Raw genomic sequence first — 20,189 nt, 5'->3', positions numbered from 1 at the left:
CAGCTGTAACATATAAACTCTAGTACGGTAATATCCTGTAGCAGCTTTAACATATAAACTCTGGTACGGTAATATCCTGTAGCAGCTCTAACTCTGGTACGGTAATATGCTGTAGCAGCATAAACCCTGTTACGGTAATATCCTGTTGCAGCTCTAACATATAAACTCTGGTACGGACAGTAAAACTAGAGTGCAGAACCTTTAAATAATATGTAAAAGCAGTTATTTTACAGTAAGCCAACTAGGCAGAGAGATGAGTGCGCATTTTATGTTTGAGGCGTCGTGACGTCACTCGACAGAACAGAAGCACCTCGACCAGAGCTCAAGAACAGCAGGTAGCTGGGGTTACCAGGCAACTGCTTTTTCCTGTGAACGCCAGGATTGTCTGTTTATTATGGGGTGTTGTTCAGCTGTGAGGATGAGTAGGCTGTGACACGGTGTTAGTGTACTAATAACGTGTGATAAATATGTCCCGGGGTTTACGTCAAATGAACACGATATCTCTGGGTTATTAATGATACGAAATCTGTGAGTGTTAGAATCTATGCGGGCAAGAAATATGTCTACACTAGGTAAGTACTAGGTTACATAGCTATGTTATGTACATATTTATAGTAAATGTATCATGCTGACTAGATTGACATGTGGCACCATGGAAACTCTAGTTGTTATCAGGCCTGTGTGCATCCATTGGTGTACGCAGTCAGTCAGCCAACCAGCTAGTCAGCCAACCAGCTAGTCAGTCAGCCAGCTAGTCGGTCAGCCAGCTAGTAAGCCAACCAGCTAGTCAGCCAGCCAGCTAGTCAGTCAGTCAGCCAGCCAATCAGCTAGCCAGTCAGCCAGCCAGTCAGTCAGCCTGCCAGTCAGTCAGCCAGCCAGCTAGTCAGTCAGCCAGCCAGTCAGTCAGCCTGCCAGTCAGTCAGCCAGCCAGCTAGTCAGTCAGCCAGCCAGTCAGCCAGCCAATCAGCTAGTCAGTCAGCCAGCCAGCCAGTCAGCCTGCCAGTCAGCCAGCCAGCTAGTCAGTCAGCCAGCCAGCCAGCCAGCCAATCAGCTAGCCAGTCAGCCAGCCAGTCAGTCAGCCTGCCAGTCAGTCAGTCAGCCAGCCAGCTAGTCAGTCAGCCAGCCAGCCAGCCAGCCAGCCAATCAGCTAGTCAGTCAGCCAGCCAGCCAGTCAGTCAGTCAGCCAACCAGCTAGTCAGCCAACCAGCTAGTCAGCCAACCAGCTAGTCAGCCAGTCAGCTAGCCAGTCAGCTAGCCAGTCAGCCAGCCAGCCAGTTAGCCAGCCAGCTAGTCAGTCAGCCAGCCAGCCAGTCAGCCAGCCAGCCAGCCAGCCAGCCAGCCAGCCAGCCAATCAGCTAGTCAGTCAGCCAGCTTTGCCAGTCAGTCAGTCAGTCAGCCAACCAGCTTGTCAGTCTGCCAACCAGCTAGTCAGCCAGCCAGCCAGTCAGCCAACCAGCTAGTCAGCCAGTCAGCTAGTCAGCCAACCAGCTAGTCAGCCGGTCAGCCAACCAGCTTGTCAGCCAGTCAGCTAGTCAGCCAGCCAGCCAGCCAGTCAGCCAGCCAGCCAGCCAGTCAGTCAGTCAGCCAGCCAGCCAGTCAGCCAGCCACTCAGCCAGCCACTCAGCCAGTCAGCCAGCCAGTCAGTCCTTTACTACACTGGGCTGCTCTCTGCTCTCCATATTGATCACGGCCTGTCTTTGGTGAACCTCAGGGATAGCGTCTGGATCAAAGCTGCCATTGACTGCCAATGCGCTGATTATCATGCGTGAGATGTGGATACTAGTAGTAGACTCCTCTGTGCTGATTAATGAGGAAGAGGGGATGTGTGAGAGCAAAGGAGAGCCAGAGAGGAAAGAAAAAGAGAGAGGGAGAGATCGGGATTGAGGGAAGAAAAAAGACAAGAGAGCAGGAGAGAGTGAGGGGAGAGAGAAGAAAAGAGAGAGAGAAGAAAGCACGAGAGGGGGAGAAAAAGACTGTGTAGGAAAAGAGAAAGCACGAGAACATTAATGAAAGTGGGAGAGATGGAGGGATAGAGAGAAATGGAGAGGAGATGGATGGAGAGGAGAGAGAGGACAGAAAGCAAAGTTGAGAGAGAGAGAGAGAGAGAGAGAGAGAGAGAGAGAGAGAGAGAGGTGCCATTGCTTCTGACACCATGTTTAATTAGATTTTAACAGGGACAATACAGGGTTTGTTCTCTCTCTGAGGACGGTTGTGTGCCCTCCTCCCCTCTCCTTCTCCCCATACTTCACCTCTCCTTCTATCTCTCCCCCTCCACCTCTCCCTCTCCCCATACTTCACCTCTCCTTCTATCTCTCCCCCTCCACCTCTCCCTCTCCCCCTCCACTTATCCTTCTATCTCTCCCCCTCCACCTCTCCCTCTCCCCCTCCACCTCTCCTTCTATCTCTCCCCCACCTCTCCCCACACCTCCCCCTCTCCTTCTATCTCTCCCCCACCTCTCCCTCTCCCCATACCTTCCCCTCTACTTCTATCTCTCCCCCTCCACCTCTCCCTCTCCCCCTCCACCTCTCCTTCTATCTCTCCCCCACCTCTCCCTCTCCCCATACCTTCCCCTCTCCTTCTATCTCTCCCCCACCTCTCCCTCTCCCCATACCTTCCCCTCTCCTTCTATCTCTCCCTCACCTCTCCCTCTCCCCATACTTTCCACCTCTCCTTCTGTCTCTCCCTCACCTCTCCCTCTCCCCATACCTTCCCCTCTCCTTCTGTCTCTCCCCCTCCACCTTCCCCTCTCCTTCTGTCTCTCCCCCACCTCTCCCTCTCCCCAAACCTTCCCCTCTCCTTCTGTCTCTCCCCCTCCACCTCTCCCTCTCCCCATACCTTCCCCTCTCCTTCTGTCTCTCCCCCGCCACCTTTCCCTCTCCTTCTATCTCTCCCCCACCTCTCCCTCTCCCCATACCTTCCCCTCTCCTTCTGTCTCTCCCCCTCCACCTCTCCCTCTCCTTCTGTCTCTCCCCCACCTCTCCCTCTCCCCATACCTTCCACCTATCCTTCTGTCTCTCCCCCTCCACCTTCCCCTCTCCTTCTATCTCTCCCCCACCTCTCCCTCTCCCCATACCTTCCCCTCTCCTTCTATCTCTCCCCCACCTCTCCCTCTCCTTCTATCTCTCCCCCTCCACCTCTCCCTCTCCCCATACCTTCCCCTCTCCTTCTCTCTCCCCCTCCACCTCTCCTTCTGTCTCTCCCCCACCTCTCCCTCTCCCCATACCCTCCCCTCTCCTTCTATCTCTCCCCCTCCACCTCTCCCTCTCCCCATACCTTCCCCTCTCCTTCTATCTCTCCCCCTCTCCCTCTCCTTCTATCTCCCCCCCTTCATTCTGATGAGTTCTGATGAGATACTTCTGCTGTCAGAATAATCTGCTGCTTGGTATTTTACTGGAACGTCTTCCACAGCAAAGTGTTGTGTTGTCTGGAAAACAAAGATGTATTTAGGGAAGACAGTCTGAGAGAGAGAGAGATTCCAGTCAGTGTCTCTGCTTAGTCGGACCATGAGGTTGCATCCTACCTTGCGTCCCAACATCACCGAACACTGAAACACTGAAACACTGGCCCTCCATCCATCCAGACTCCAAATGAGGAATCAGGCAACACATCAACAAGTCATTTGTGTGTCCATCCGTGTGTTCGCCTCCGTGTGTCTCTCCGTGTGTGTGTCTCTGTGTCTGTCTGTCCGTGTGTGTCTCTCTGTGTGTGTCTGTCCGTGTGTGTGTCTCTGTGTGTGTCTCTCTGTGTGTGTCTGTCCGTGTGTGTCTCTCTGTGTGTGTCTCTCTGTGTGTGTCTCTCTGTGTGTGTCTCTCTGTGTGTGTCTCTCTGTGTGTGTCTCTGTGTGTGTCTCTCTGTGTGTGTCTGTCCGTGTGTGTCTCTCTGTGTGTGTCTCTCTGTGTGTGTCTGTCCGTGTGTGTCTCTCTGTGTGTGTCTCTCTGTGTGTGTCTCTCTGTGTGTGTCTCTCTGTGTGTGTCTCTCTGTGTGTGTCTCTCTGTGTGTGTCTCTCTGTGTGTGTCTCTCTGTGTGTGTCTCTGTGTGTGTGTCTGTCCGTGTGTGTCTGTCCGTCTCTGTCTGTCCGTGTCTGTCTGTGTCTGTCTGTCCGTGTGTCTGTCTGTGTCTGTCTGTCCGTGAGTGTCTCCGTGTGTTTGTGTGTATGAACTGAAAGGACATGAATGAACATCAGAGCCATAGAAAGAATGTTATTGGACGGAGGCTGAGGACTATCAGAACCATAGAAAGAATGTTATTGGACGGAGGCTGAGGACTATCAGAGCCATAGAAAGAATGTTATTGGACGGAGGCTGAGGACTATCAGAGCCATAGAAAGAATGTTATTGGACGGAGGCTGAGGACTATCAGAGCCATAGAAAGAATGTTATTGGACGGAGGCTGAGGACTATCAGAGCCATAGAAAGAATGTTATTGGACGGAGGTAGAGGACTGTGTTTGAGAGATCAGCTAGGTTTCCGTGGAGACGGGGTGCAGGGAGCTAAAACTGTGAGTTGTAGATTGTTTTTCCCACTAAATGAGATGAATGGGAGAGTATGGCTGAATGGTGATGTTATAGCCAGTTGGCACCCTATTCCCTATATAGTGCACTACTTTTGACCAGGGCCTATAGGGTAGTAGTACACTATAATAGAGAGTCGTTTGGGACGCAGGTTAGGATAAATCCATTGTGCATCTCTAGGTTCTGCTCTGTTCGTTCTCTTGGTTTGTACCCTCGCTGACACTGTCTCTGTCTAGCTTCATAATCCCTCCACCTTAATGTCTGTCTTTTTGGATATTTGAAGTTGTAAATATTGATGATAGGAGGTGTGGTGGTGCTTTCAGGGAAATTCTCTCTGAATCTCAAACCAAAAACCCCTCACCCCATTGTCCTAGGCACATCTCCCCCAGGGGACTTACGGAGATATGAGAGGATCGGGTATACGTAGGTATAAGCAAATATAGGGATAATTCCACTTGGCTTATCAGAGGGCAAAATGGGATACCCTAACATCTCTTCAAATCCTCTGAGATCAAGGGCTACATGCAGAGGCAGAATTTAGTTTGGAATATAAATGAGTGTAAATGAAGCCCAGAGGCAGAATTTAGTTTGGAATATAAATGAGTGTAAATGAAGCCCAGAGGCAGAATTTAGTTTGGAATATAAATGAGTGTAAATGAAGCCCAGAGGCAGAATTTAGTTTGGAATATAAATGAGTGTAAATGAAGCCCAGAGGCAGAATTTAGTTTGGAATATAAATGAGTGTAAATGAAGCCCAGAGGCAGAATTTAGTTTGGAATATAAATGAGTGTAAATGAAGCCCAGAGGCAGAATTTAGTTTGGAATATAAATGAGTGTAAATGAAGCCCAGAGGCAGAATTTAGTTTGGAATATAAATGAGTGTAAATGAAGCCCAGGGGCAGTTTTAACGTCTAACCTACTTGGAGGATGTTGATCTATGATTTATGTGTTCTGTTCTCTCCCTGGCATGGAGAGGATCGAAAGCCTCTGGTATCTACACTAGAGGTTTGTCGAACTGCAGTCATTTAGAACATCATTTCATTTCCTATGACTGTAACAATCAGATGCATGAACTGGTATAGTACTGTGGAGGTTCAAGGTTTAAGGGTCTAGGGTTCATGCATGTACCGTAAAAAAAAAGTTGCTTAAAACTACATAAAAAATGTTTTCAAAAATAAGCATTGATCTGAATACAAAACAGGGATTCTGATCCTGTTGTCTGTCTTCCTTCAGTATAATATTGACACCTTGCCGCAGTCCTTTGTGTGATGGTGTGTGTGATGCTGTGTGTGATGCTGTGTGTGATGCTGTGTGTGATGGTGTGTGTGATGCTGTGTGTGATGCTGTGTGTGATGCTGTGTGTGATGGTGTGTGTGATGCTGTGTGTGATGGTGTGTGTGATGCTGTGTGTGATGGTGTGTGTGTGATGCTGTGTGTGATGCTGTGTGTGATGGTGTGTGTGATGCTGTGTGTGATGCTGTGTGTGATGCTGTGTGTGATGCTGTGTGTGATGCTGTGTGTGATGGTGTGTGTGATGCTGTGTGTGATGGTGTGTGTGATGCTGTGTGTGATGCTGTGTGTGATGGTGTGTGTGATGCTGTGTGTGATGCTGTGTGTGATGGTGTGTGTGATGCTGTGTGTGATGGTGTGTGTGATGCTGTGTGTGATGGTGTGTGTGATGCTGTGTGTGTGATGCTGTGTGTGATGCTGTGTGTGATGCTGTGTGTGATGGTGTGTGTGATGGTGTGTGTGATGGTGTGTGTGATGCTGTGTGTGATGGTGTGTGTGATGCTGTGTGTGATGCTGTGTGTGATGCTGTGTGTGTGATGCTGTGTGTGATGCTGTGTGTGTGATGCTGTGTGTAATGCTGTGTGTGATGCTGTGTGTGATGGTGTGTGTGATGCTGTGCGTGATGCTGTGTGTGATGGTGTGTGTGATGCTGTGTGTGATGCTGTGTGTGATGCTGTGTGTGATGCTGTGTGCGTGTCTTGTGTCCCTCAGGTGTGGGTGGATGCTGGGACACAGATCTTCTTCTCCTATGCCATCTGTCTGGGGTGCCTGACGGCCCTGGGGAGCTACAACAGCTACGACAACAACTGTTACCGGTAAGACTGACACAGACAATACTACCGGTAAGACTGACACAGACAATACTACCGGTAAGACTGACACACAGACAATACTACCGGTAAGACTGACACACAGACAATACTACCGGTAAGACTGACACACAGACAATACTACCGGTTAGACTGACACACAGACAATACTACCGGTTAGACTGACACACAGACAATACTACCGGTAAGACCGACACAGACAATACTACCGGTAAGACTGACACACAGTCAATACTACCGGTAAGACTGACACACAGACAATACTACCGGTAAGACAGACAATACTACCGGTTAGACTGACACACAGTCAATACTACCGGTAAGACTGACACACAGACAATACTACCGGTTAGACTGACAATACTACCGGTTAGACTGACAATACTACCGGTTAGAGTGACACACAGTCAATACTACCGCTAAGACTGACACACAGACAATACTACCGGTAAGACCGACAATACTACCGGTTAGACTGACACACAGTCAATACTACCGGTAAGACTGACACACAGACAATACTACCGGTTAGACTGACAATACTACCGGTTAGACTGACACACAGACAATACTACCGGTAAGACTGACAATACTACCGGTTAGACTGACACACAGACAATACTACCGGTAAGACTGACAATACTACCGGTTAGACTGACAATACTACCGGTAAGACTGACAATACTACCGGTTAGACTGACACACAGACAATACTACCGGTTAGACTGACATACAGACAATACTACCGGTAAGACAGACAATACTACCGGTTAGACTGACACACAGTCAATACTACCGGTAAGACTGACACACAGACAATACTACCGGTAAGACTGACACACAGACAATACTACCGGTTAGACTGACACACAGACAATACTACTGGTTAGACTGACACACAGACAATACTACCGGTAAGACTGACAATACTACCGGTAAGACTGACACACAGACAATACTACCGGTAAGACTGACACAGACAATACTACCGGTAAGACTGACACTGACAATACTACCGGTTAGACTGACACACAGACAATACTACTGGTAAGACTGACAATACTACCGGTTAGACTGACACACAGACAATACTACCGGTTAGACTGACAATACTACCGGTAAGACTGACACACAGACAATACTACCGGTAAGACTGACACACAGACAATACTACCGGTAAGACTGACACACAGACAATACTACCGGTAAGACTGACACACAGACAATACTACCGGTTAGACTGACACACAGACAATACTACCGGTAAGACTGACACACAGACAATACTACCGGTTAGACTGACACACAGACAATACTACCGGTAAGACTGACACACAGACAATACTACCGGTTAGACTGACACACAGACAATACTACCGGTTAGACTGACACACAGACAATACTACCGGTTAGACTGACACACAGACAATACTACCGGTTAGACTGACACACAGACAATACTAGCGGTTAGACTGACACACAGACAATACTACCGGTTAGACTGACAATACTACCGGTTAGACTGACACACAGACAATACTAGCTGTTAGACTGACAATACTACTGGTAAGACAGACAATACTACCGGTTAGACTGACACACAGTCAATACTACTGGTAAGACAGACAATACTACCGGTTAGACTGACAATACTACCGGTTAGACTGACACACAGACAATACTACCGGTAAGACTGACAATACTACCGGTTAGACTGACACACAGACAATACTACCGGTAAGACTGACACACAGACAATACTACCGGTTAGACTGACAATACTACCGGTTAGACTGACAATACTACCGGTTAGACTGACACACAGTCAATACTACCGCGAAGACTGACACACAGACAATACTACCGGTTCGACTGACAATACTACCGGTTAGACTGACACACAGACAATACTACCGGTAAGACTGACAATACTACCGGTAAGACTGACAATACTACCGGTTAGACTGACAATACTACCAGTAAGACTGACAATACTACCGGTTAGACTGACACACAGACAATACTACCGGTAAGACTGACATACAGACAATACTACCGGTAAGACTGACACACAGACAATACTACCGGTTAGACTGACACACAGACAATACTACCGGTTAGACTGACACACAGTCAATACTACCGGTAAGACTGACACACAGACAATACTACCGGTAAGACTGACACACAGACAATACTACCGGTTAGACTGACACACAGACAATACTACCGGTTAGACTGACACACAGACAATACTACCGGTTAGACTGACACACAGACAATACTACCGGTTAGACTGACAATACTGCCGGTAAGACTGACAATACTGCCGGTTAGACTGACACACAGTCAATACTACCGGTAAGACTGACACACAGTCAATACTACCGGTAAGACAGACAATACTACCGGTTAGACTGACACACAGACAATACTACCGGTTAGACTGACAATACTACCGGTTAGACTGACACACAGACAATACTACCGGTAAGACTGACAATACTACCGGTTAGACTGACACACAGACAATACTACCGGTAAGACTGACACACAGACAATACTACCGGTTAGACTGACAATACTACCGGTTAGACTGACACACAGTCAATACTACCGCTAAGACTGACACACAGACAATACTACCGGTTCGACTGACAATACTACCGGTTAGACTGACACACAGACAATACTACCGGTAAGACTGACAATACTACCGGTAAGACTGACAATACTACCGGTTAGACTGACAATACTACCGGTAAGACTGACAATACTACCGGTTAGACTGACACACAGACAATACTACCGGTAAGACTGACATACAGACAATACTACCGGTAAGACTGACACACAGACAATACTACCGGTAAGACTGACACACAGACAATACTACCGGTAAGACTGACACAGTCAATACTACCGGTAAGACTGACACAGACAATACTACCGGTAAGACTGACACACAGACAATACTACCGGTAAGACTGACACACAGACAATACTACCGGTTAGACTGACACACAGACAATACTACTGGTTAGACTGACACACAGACAATACTACCGGTAAGACTGACAATACTGCCGGAGCGCCGCCGGTAAGACTGACACACAGACAATACTACCGGTAAGACTGACACAGACAATACTACCGGTAAGACTGATACACAGACAAAACTACCGGTTAGACTGACAATACTACCGGTAAGACTGACACAGACAATACTAACGGTTAGACTGACACACAGACAAAACTACCGGTTAGACTGACAATACTACCGGTAAGACTGACACACAGACAATACTACCGGTAAGACTGACACACAGACAATACTACCGGTAAGACTGACACACAGACAATACTACCGGTAAGACTGACACACAGACAATACTACCGGTAAGACTGACACACAGACAATACTACCGGTTAGACTGACACACAGACAATACTACCGGTAAGACTGACACACAGACAATACTACCGGTAAGACAGACAATACTACCGGTTAGACTGACACACAGTCAATACTACCGGTAAGACTGACACACAGACAATACTACCGGTTAGACTGACAATACTACCGGTTAGTCTGACAATACTACCGGTTAGACTGACACACAGACAATACTACCGGTAAGACTGACACACAGACAATACTACCGGTTAGACTGACACACAGACAATACTACTGGTTAGACTGACACACTGACAATACTACCGGTTAGACTGACACACAGACAATACTAGCTGTTAGACTGACAATACTACCGGTAAGACAGACAATACTACCGGTTAGACTGACACACAGTCAATACTACCGGTAAGACAGACAATACTACCGGTTAGACTGACACACAGACAATACTACCAGTTAGACTGACAATACTACCGGTTAGACTGACACACAGACAATACTACCGGTAAGACTGACAATACTACCGGTTAGACTGACACACAGACAATACTACCGGTAAGACTGACACACAGACAATACTACCGGTAAGACCGACAATACTACCGGTTAGACTGACACACAGTCAATACTACCGGTAAGACTGACACACAGACAATACTACCGGTTAGACTGACAATACTACCGGTTAGACTGACACACAGACAATACTACCGGTAAGACTGACAATACTACCGGTTAGACTGACACACAGACAATACTACCGGTAAGACTGACAATACTACCGGTTAGACTGACAATACTACCGGTAAGACTGACAATACTACCGGTTAGACTGACACACAGACAATACTACCGGTTAGACTGACATACAGACAATACTACCGGTAAGACTGACACACAGACAATACTACCGGTAAGACTGACACACAGACAATACTACCGGTTAGACTGACACACAGACAATACTACTGGTTAGACTGACACACAGACAATACTACCGGTAAGACTGACAATACTACCGGTAAGACTGACACACAGACAATACTACCGGTAAGACTGACACAGACAATACTACTGGTAAGACTGACACTGACAATACTACCGGTTAGACTGACACACAGACAATACTACTGGTAAGACTGACAATACTACCGGTTAGACTGACACACAGACAATACTACCGGTTAGACTGACAATACTACCGGTAAGACTGACACACAGACAATACTACCGGTTAGACTGACACACAGACAATACTACCGGTAAGACTGACACACAGACAATACTACCGGTTAGACTGACACACAGACAATACTACCGGTTAGACTGCACACGACTACTACCGGTAAGACTGACACACAGACAATACTACCGGTAAGACTGACACACAGACAATACTACCGGTAAGACTGACACACAGACAATACTACCGGTAAGACTGACACACAGACAATACTACCGGTTAGACTGACACACAGACAATACTACCGGTAAGACTGACACACAGACAATACTACCGGTAAGACTGACACACAGACAATACTACCGGTTAGACTGACACACAGACAATACTACCGGTTAGACTGACACACAGACAATACTACCGGTTAGACTGACACACAGACAATACTACCGGTAAGACTGACACACAGACAATACTACCGGTAAGACTGACACACAGACAATACTACCGGTTAGACTGACACACAGACAATACTACCGGTTAGACTGACAATACTACCGGTTAGACTGACACACAGACAATACTAGCTGTTAGACTGACAATACTACCGGTAAGACAGACAATACTACCGGTTAGACTGACACACAATCAATACTACTGGTAAGACAGACAATACTACCGCTAAGACTGACACACAGACAATACTACCGGTTCGACTGACAATACTACCGGTTAGACTGACACACAGACAATACTACCGGTAAGACTGACAATACTACCGGTAAGACTGACAATACTACCGGTTAGACTGACAATACTACCGGTAAGACTGACAATACTACCGGTTAGACTGACACACAGACAATACTACCGGTAAGACTGACACACAGACAATACTACCGGTAAGACTGACACACAGACAATACTACCGGTTAGACTGACACACAGACAATACTACTGGTTAGACTGACACACAGACAATACTACCGGTAAGACTGACAATACTGCCGGTAAGACTGACAATACTGCCGGTAAGACTGACACACAGACAATACTACCGGTAAGACTGACACAGACAATACTACCGGTAAGACTGATACACAGACAAAACTACCGGTTAGACTGACAATACTACCGTTAAGACTGACACAGACAATACTAACGGTTAGACTGACACACAGACAAAACTACCGGTTAGACTGACAATACTACCGGTAAGACTGACACACTGACAATACTACCGGTTAGACTGACACACAGACAATACTACTGGTAAGACTGACAATACTACCGGTTAGACTGACACACAGACAATACTACCGGTAAGACTGACAATACTACCGGTAAGACTGACACACAGACAATACTACCGGTAAGACTGACACACAGACAATACTACCGGTAAGACTGACACACAGACAATACTACCGGTAAGACTGACACACAGACAATACTACCGATAAGACTGACACACAGACAATACTACCGGTTAGACTGACACACAGACAATACTACCGGTTAGACTGACACACAGATAATACTACCGGTAAGACTGACACACAGACAATACTACCGGTAAGACAGACAATACTATCGGTTAGACTGACACACAGTCAATACTACCGGTAAGACTGACACACAGACAATACTACCGGTTAGACTGACAATACTACCGGTTAGTCTGACAATACTACCGGTTAGACTGACACACAGACAATACTACCGGTAAGACTAACAATACTACCGGTTAGACTGACACACAGACAATACTACCGGTAAGACTGACAATACTACCGGTTAGACTGACACACAGACAATACTACCGGTTAGACTGACAATACTACCGGTTAGACTGACAATACTACCGGCAAGACTGACAATACTACCGGTTAGACTGACACACAGACAATACTACCGGTAAGACTGACATACAGACAATACTACCGGTAAGACTGACACACAGACAATACTACCGGTAAGACTGACACACAGACAATACTACCGATTAGACTGACACACAGACAATACTACTGGTTAGACTGACACACTGACAATACTACCGGTTAGACTGACACACAGACAATACTGCCGGTAAGACTGACACACAGACAATACTACCGGTTAGACTGACACACAGACAATACTACCGGTAAGACTGACACACAGACAATACTACCGGTTAGACTGACACATAGACAATACTACTGGTTAGACTGACACACAGACAATACTACCGGTAAGACTGACAATACTACCGGTAAGACTGACACACAGACAATACTACCGGTAAGACTGACACAGACAATACTACCGGTAAGACTGACACAGACAATACTACCGGTTAGACTGACACACAGACAAAACTACCGGTTAGACTGACAATACTACCGGTAAGACTGACACGCTGACAATACTACCGGTTAGACTGACACACAGACAATACTACTGGTAAGACTGACAATACTACCGGTTAGACTGACACACAGACAATACTACCGGTAAGACTGACACAGACAATACTACCGGTAAGACTGACACACAGACAATACTACCGGTAAGACTGACACACAGACAATACTACCGGTTAGACTGACACACAGACAATACTACCGGTAAGACTGACACACAGACAATACTACCAGTTAGACTGACACACAGACAATACTACCGGTTAGACTGACACAGACAATACTACCGGTAAGACTGACACAGACAATACTACTGGTTAGACTGACACACTGACAATACTACCGGTTAGACTGACACACAGACAATACTACCGGTAAGACTGACACACAGACAATACTACCGGTAAGACTGACACACAGACAATACTACCGGCAAGACTGACAATACTACCGGTTAGACTGACACACAGACAATACTACCGGTAAGACTGACATACAGACAATACTACCGGTAAGACTGACACACAGACAATACTACCGGTAAGACTGACACACAGACAATACTACCGATTAGACTGACACACAGACAATACTACTGGTTAGACTGACACACTGACAATACTACCGGTTAGACTGACACACAGACAATACTGCCGGTAAGACTGACACACAGACAATACTACCGGTTAGACTGACACACAGACAATACTACCGGTTAGACTGACACACAGACAATACTACCGGTTAGACTGACACACAGACAATACTACCGGTAAGACTGACACACAGACAGTACTACCGGTTAGACTGACACACAGACAATACTACCGGTTAGACTGACACACAGACAATACTACCGGTAAGACTGACACACAGACAATACTACCGGTAAGACTGACACACAGACAATACTACCTTTCAGACTGACACACAGACAATACTACCGGTTAGACTGACACACAGACAATACTACCGGTAAGACTGACACACAGACAATACTACCGGTAAGACTGACACACAGACAATACTACCGGTAAGACTGACAATACTACCGGTTAGACTGACACACAGACAATACTACCGGTTAGACTGACACACAGACAATACTACCGGTTAGACTGACAATACTACCGGTTAGACTGACACACAGACAATACTACCGGTAAGACTGACACACAGACAATACTACCGGTAAGACTGATACACAGACAATACTACCGGTAAGACTGACCCAATTATGGGGTATTGTGTGTAGGCCAGTGACACAAAATCAAAATTTAATCAATTTGAAATTCAGGATATAATACAACGAAATTTGGAAAAGTCAAGGTGTGTGAATACTTTCTGAAGGCACTGTATGTTTATTCCTGGGACTGCATTAGTAAATGTGTGTTCCAGGGACTGTATTAGTAAATGAGTGTTCCAGGGACTGCATTAGTAAATGTGTGTTCCAGGGACTGCATTAGTAAATGTGTGTTCCAGGGACTGTATTAGTAAATGAGTGTTCCAGGGACTGCATTAGTAAATGTGTGTTCCAGGGACTGCATTAGTAAATGTGTGTTCCAGGGACTATTTCATGGTGTAGGTGTACTCTCTTAATTTGGCCAGTTTTGTCACAGCAAAATAATCCTTCAGCAACAGGATTTCAACCCATTCACACTGTTCTGCCAATGTAATGTTGCTTGATTGGTAATTAAACTATTAGCTGAACAAAGTTAGGGCTACATGAAAAAGGCAATACTGTAATTACAATGATGTGTTAGTGCAGGTTTTTAATGTATTTATGTAAATCCTGTGGTGCAAGAAAACAACAGAGTGATCAAATTAAGATTCTCTCTCGCTCTGTCTGTCTGTCTGTCTGTCTGTCTGTCTGTCTGTCTGTCTGTCTGTCTGTCTGTCTGTCTGTCTGTCTGTCTGTGTGTCTGTCTCTCTGACCTGTCTGTCTGTCTGTCTGTCTGTCTGTCTGTCTGTCTGTCTGTCTGTCTGTCTGTCTGTCTGTCTGTCTGTCTGTGTGTCTGTCTCTCTGACCTGTCTGTCTGTCTGTCTGTCTGTCTGTCTGTCTGTCTGTCTGTCTGTCTGTCTGTCTGTCTGACTGTCTGTCTGTCTCCCTGTCTGTCTGTCTGTCTGTCTGTCTGTCTGTCTGTCTGTCTGTCTGTCTGTCTGTCTGTCTGTCTGTCTGTCTGTCTGTCTGTCTGACTGTCTGTCTGTCTGTCTGTCTGTCTGTCTGTCTGTCTGTCTGTCTGACTGTCTGTCTGTCTGTCTGTCTGTCTCCCTGTCTGTCTGTCTGTCTGTCTGACTGTCTGTCTGTCTGTCTCCCTGTCTGTCTGTCTGTCTGTCTGTCTGTCTGTCTGTCTGTCTGTCTGTCTGTCTGTCTGTCTGTCTGTCTGACTGTCTGTCTGTCTGTCTGTCTGTCTGTCTGTCTGTCTGACTGTCTGTCTGTCTGTCTGTCTGTCTGTCTGTCTGTCTGACTGTCTGACTGTGTGTCTGTCTGTCTGTCTGTCTGTCTGTCTGTCTGTCTGTCTGTCTGACTGTGTGTCTGTGTGTCTGTCTGTCTGTCTGTCTGTCTGTCTGTCTGTCTGTCTGTCTGTCTGTCTGTCTGTCTGTCTGACTGTCTGTCTGTCTGTCTGTCTGTCTGTCTGTCTGTCTGTCTGTCTGTCTGACTGTGTGTCTGTCTGTCTGTGTGTCTGTCTGTCTGTCTGTCTGTGTGTCTGTGTGTCTGTCTGTCGGTCCGTTCCACAGGGACTGCATCATGCTGTGCTGTCTGAATAGTGGGACCAGCTTTGTGGCGGGCTTCGCCATCTTCTCTGTGCTTGGCTTCATGGCCTTAGAACAGGGTGTGCCCATCGAGGCCGTGGCAGAGTCTGGTAAAAACGATAATCTTGTTCTCTTTAGCACCAGCCAATGTCAAATAAAGGATAAAAGGCTGTTGCCGAAAAGCGTCCATTTTGGGAAATGAAAACTTCTTAAAGACTGTGTTTCCAATGAGTGCAGGTTTTCCATTTCTTTCCAACCTTGCACCCAGAGACCTTTGTTAAAGGACTGTCGAGCTGCATGCCAGTTTGCGGTTCTACTGACAAACCCAGCCTTCTGTATGACTGGAACTACAATGTGATGGAGGATGATGATGATGTAACTGCCTTCCTCTCAGAAGCTCTTAGTGTAGTAGAACCACCGCTGTGCTATGTCTTATTCAAGTCCAACATGAATGATTCAGCTGTGTGGAGCATGACAGAGACAGAGACAGAGACAGTGTTATGAAGTGGGGCAGATGGGAGGCGTTTGGCAGGAGATGGGAGGAGTTTGGCAGGAGATGGGAGGAGTTTGGCAGGAGATGGGAGGAGTTTGGCAGGAGATGGGAGGAGTTTGTCAGGAGATGGGAGGAGTTTGGCAGGAGATGGGAGGGGTTTGGCAGGAGATGGGCGGAGTTTGTCAGGAGATAGGAGGAGTTTGGCAGGAGATGGGAGGAGTTTGGCAGGAGATGGGAGGGAGATGGGAGGAGTTTGTCAGGAGATAGGAGGAGTTTGGCAGGAGATGGGAGGAGTTTGGCAGGAGATGGGAGGAGTTTGGCAGGAGATGGGAGGAGTTTGGCAGGAGATGGGAGGAGTTTGGCATGAGATGGGAGGGGTTTGGCAGAACTTTTGCAGGAGATGGGAGGAGATTGGAAGGAGATGGGAGGAGTTTGGCAGGAGATTGGGAGGAGTTTGGCAGGAGATTGGGAGGAGTTTGGCAGGAGATGGGAGGAGTTTGGCAGGACTTTGGCAGGAGATGGGAGGAGTTTGGCAGGAGATAGGAGGACTTTGACAGGAGATGGGAGGAGTTTGGCAGGAGATGGGAGGCAGTGAATGGACAGACCAGTTAGCTCACAGAGAACTCTACTGTTTGTCTGCTGATTTGTGATTATTTACTTGTAAATTACAAATTGCTGACATGTGTAATATGTTCGTCTGAATCTCTGCATGTCCTTGATCACATTGAGTGCCATGTAGACACAGCCAGCAGTATGTATCAAAGGCCTAACCTTTGTAGTCTAAACCCTGAAGCTGTGTGTTGTTGTTGCTAATGTTGTTATTGTTGTTGTTTACACCAGGTCCAGGCTTAGCCTTCATAGCCTACCCTAAAGCTGTGACCATGATGCCTCTGTCTCCTCTGTGGGCTTGTCTCTTCTTCATGATGCTCATCTTCCTGGGGCTGGACAGCCAGGTTAGGACACCAGAGGGGAGAGGGAGGGAGGGAGGGAGGGAGGGAGGGAGGGAGGGAGAGGGGGGAGGAGGGAGGGAGAGAGAGGGGGGAGAGAGAGGGGGGAGGGAGAGAGAGGGGGAGGGAAGGAAGGATGGAGGGAGGGAGGGAGGCAGAGAAGAAGGGAGCGAGAGAGAGGGAGGGAGGGAGGGAGAGAGAGAGAGAGAGGGGTTAGGGAGTCAGGGAGGGAGGGAGAGAGAGAGAGGGATGCAGGGAAGGAGGGAGAGAGAGAGAGGCAGGGGAGGAGGGAGAGAGAGGAAGGGAGGCAGGGAAGGAGAGAGAGAGAGGGAGGAAGGAAGGGAAGGAGGGAGAGAGAGAGAGAGGAAGGGAGGCAGGGAAGGGGAGAGAGAGAGAGAGAGAGAGGCAGGGAAGGAGGGAGAGAGAGAGGAAGGGAGGCAGGGAAGGAGAGAGAGAATGAGTTGTGTTGTGTTGTGTAGTTTGTGTGTGTAGAGAGCCTGGTGACAGCGGTAATAGACATGTACCCAGAGACCTTCAGGAGAGGCTACCGTCGAGAAATGCTCATCCTGGGCTTGTCTATATGCTCTTTCTTCGTGGGGCTCATCATGTTGACAGAGGTAAGTCCGTTGTACTTCCTGCTTGTACTTCCTGCTTCACTCCCATGGGTACACTCAATATGGCCACTGGTTCACACACCACAAAACATTGACTTGAATGTTCTTGTAGTTATATTTCTGCCTATTTCCAAATGAGCGTTTCATATAAGGAGCTATACCACCAATACACCAATACAAACCACCATTCAGAAATGGGTCAAAATGGTGTTGAATGCTGCTTAAAGCTCTTTCTGCTCAGTTCTTCTGTAAAGCCAGGCATGAATAAATCTCACGTGTAGCTGACCTATGAATTATGCCATCGTTCAAATGGGCTCACCTCTAAATGGCTGACCCACATTGATACCGGTTCAGATTATATAGCACAGAAGCCAGTAACTAAAAACGAGTGACCCGCTGAAACCATTCTCAGGTCCATTTGAAACCGTTTGAACCGTTTCTGATCATGTGTTGATGTCATCAGGGTGGAATCGATACAGACTAGACGTCATGTTGGGGAGATCTAAAATCGAAAATACTATGTAAATAATCCATTACCTTTGATTCTCTTCATCAGATGTCACTTCCAGGTATCACAGGTCCATAACGAATGTAGTTTTGTTCAAAAAAGCTCATCATTTATGTCCAAAAATCTCCGTCTCGTTAGCACATGATGTAAGCCAGCCGGACTTCTCGTCATGAACGAGGGAAAAAATATATTTCCGTTCGTTCAAACATGTCAAACGTTGTATAGCATAAATCATTAGGGCCTTTTTTAACCAGAACATGAATAATATTCAAGGTGGACGAATGCATAGTCTTTTATAACGTATTGGAACGAGGGTACCCAACATGAAGTAGCGCGCCAGGTGTCTAATGGGACATCACCGTTCCATGGCTCTTGTTCGGTCAGATCTCCCTCCAGAAGACTCAAAACACTTTGTAAAGGCTGGTGACATCTAGTGGAAGCAATAGGAAGTGCCAAAATATTCCTAAACCCCTGTGTTTTTCAATGGGATAGGTTTAAAGTCAATACAACACATCAGGTATCCACTTCCTGTCAGAAAATGTCTCAGGGTTTTGCCTGCCAAATGAGTTCTGTTATACTCACAGACACCATTCAAACAGTTTTGGAAACTTTAGAGTGTTTTCTATCCATATATAATAAGTATATGCATATTCTAGTTACTGGGTAGGATTAGTAACCAGATTAAATCGGGTACATTTTTTTTATCCAGACGTGCAAATGCTGCCCCCTAGACCCAACAGGTTAAATCCACTTCAATCAGTGTAGATGAAGGGGAGGAGACATGGTTAACTTCTCTAGGGTCGGTGGGACGAAATCGTCCCACCTACGTAACAGCCAGTGGAATCCTGTGGCGCGTTATTCAAATACCTTAGAAATGCTATTACTTCAATTTCTCAAACATATGACTATTTTACACCATTTTAAAGACAAGACTCTCGTTAATCTAACCACACTGTCCGATTTCAAAAAGGCTTTACAACGAAAGCAAAACATTAGATTTTGTCAGCAGAGTACCCAGCCAGAAATAATCAGACACCCATTTTTCAAGCTAGCATATAATGTCACATAAACCCAAACCACAGCTAAATGCAGCACTAACCTTTGATGATCTTCATCAGATGACACACCTAGGACATTATGTTATACAATACATGCATGTTTTGTTCAATCAAGTTCATATTTATATCAAAAAACAGCTTTTTACATTAGCATGTGACGTTCAGAACTAGCATA

General features: G+C 46.6%; 1 protein-coding gene across 2 annotated transcripts in view; it reads left to right on the top strand.

The window, feature by feature from the left end:
- Positions 1 to 18,601, top strand: part of slc6a11b (solute carrier family 6 member 11b) — a 68,610-nt gene extending 50,009 nt beyond the window's left edge. For both annotated transcript variants that reach the window (XM_082967725.1, XM_082967724.1), the window contains exons 8-11: positions 6,513 to 6,616; positions 16,380 to 16,504; positions 17,728 to 17,840; positions 18,314 to 18,601. In XM_082967725.1, the coding sequence (XP_082823851.1) occupies positions 6,513 to 6,616; positions 16,380 to 16,504; positions 17,728 to 17,840; positions 18,314 to 18,586 (615 nt within the window). In that variant the 3' untranslated portion in view covers positions 18,587 to 18,601. The remainder of the gene's footprint in view (positions 1 to 6,512; positions 6,617 to 16,379; positions 16,505 to 17,727; positions 17,841 to 18,313) is intronic.
- The last annotated feature ends 1,588 nt before the right edge of the window (positions 18,602 to 20,189 follow it).

Source organism: Salmo salar, chromosome 22, assembly GCF_965601325.2.
Source record: "Salmo salar chromosome 22, fSalSal1, whole genome shotgun sequence".
In the NCBI taxonomy this organism is placed as follows: Eukaryota; Metazoa; Chordata; class Actinopteri; order Salmoniformes; family Salmonidae; genus Salmo; species Salmo salar.
The sequence above is the reverse complement of the archived record's forward strand: the minus strand, read 5'-3'. Positions and strand labels throughout refer to the sequence as shown.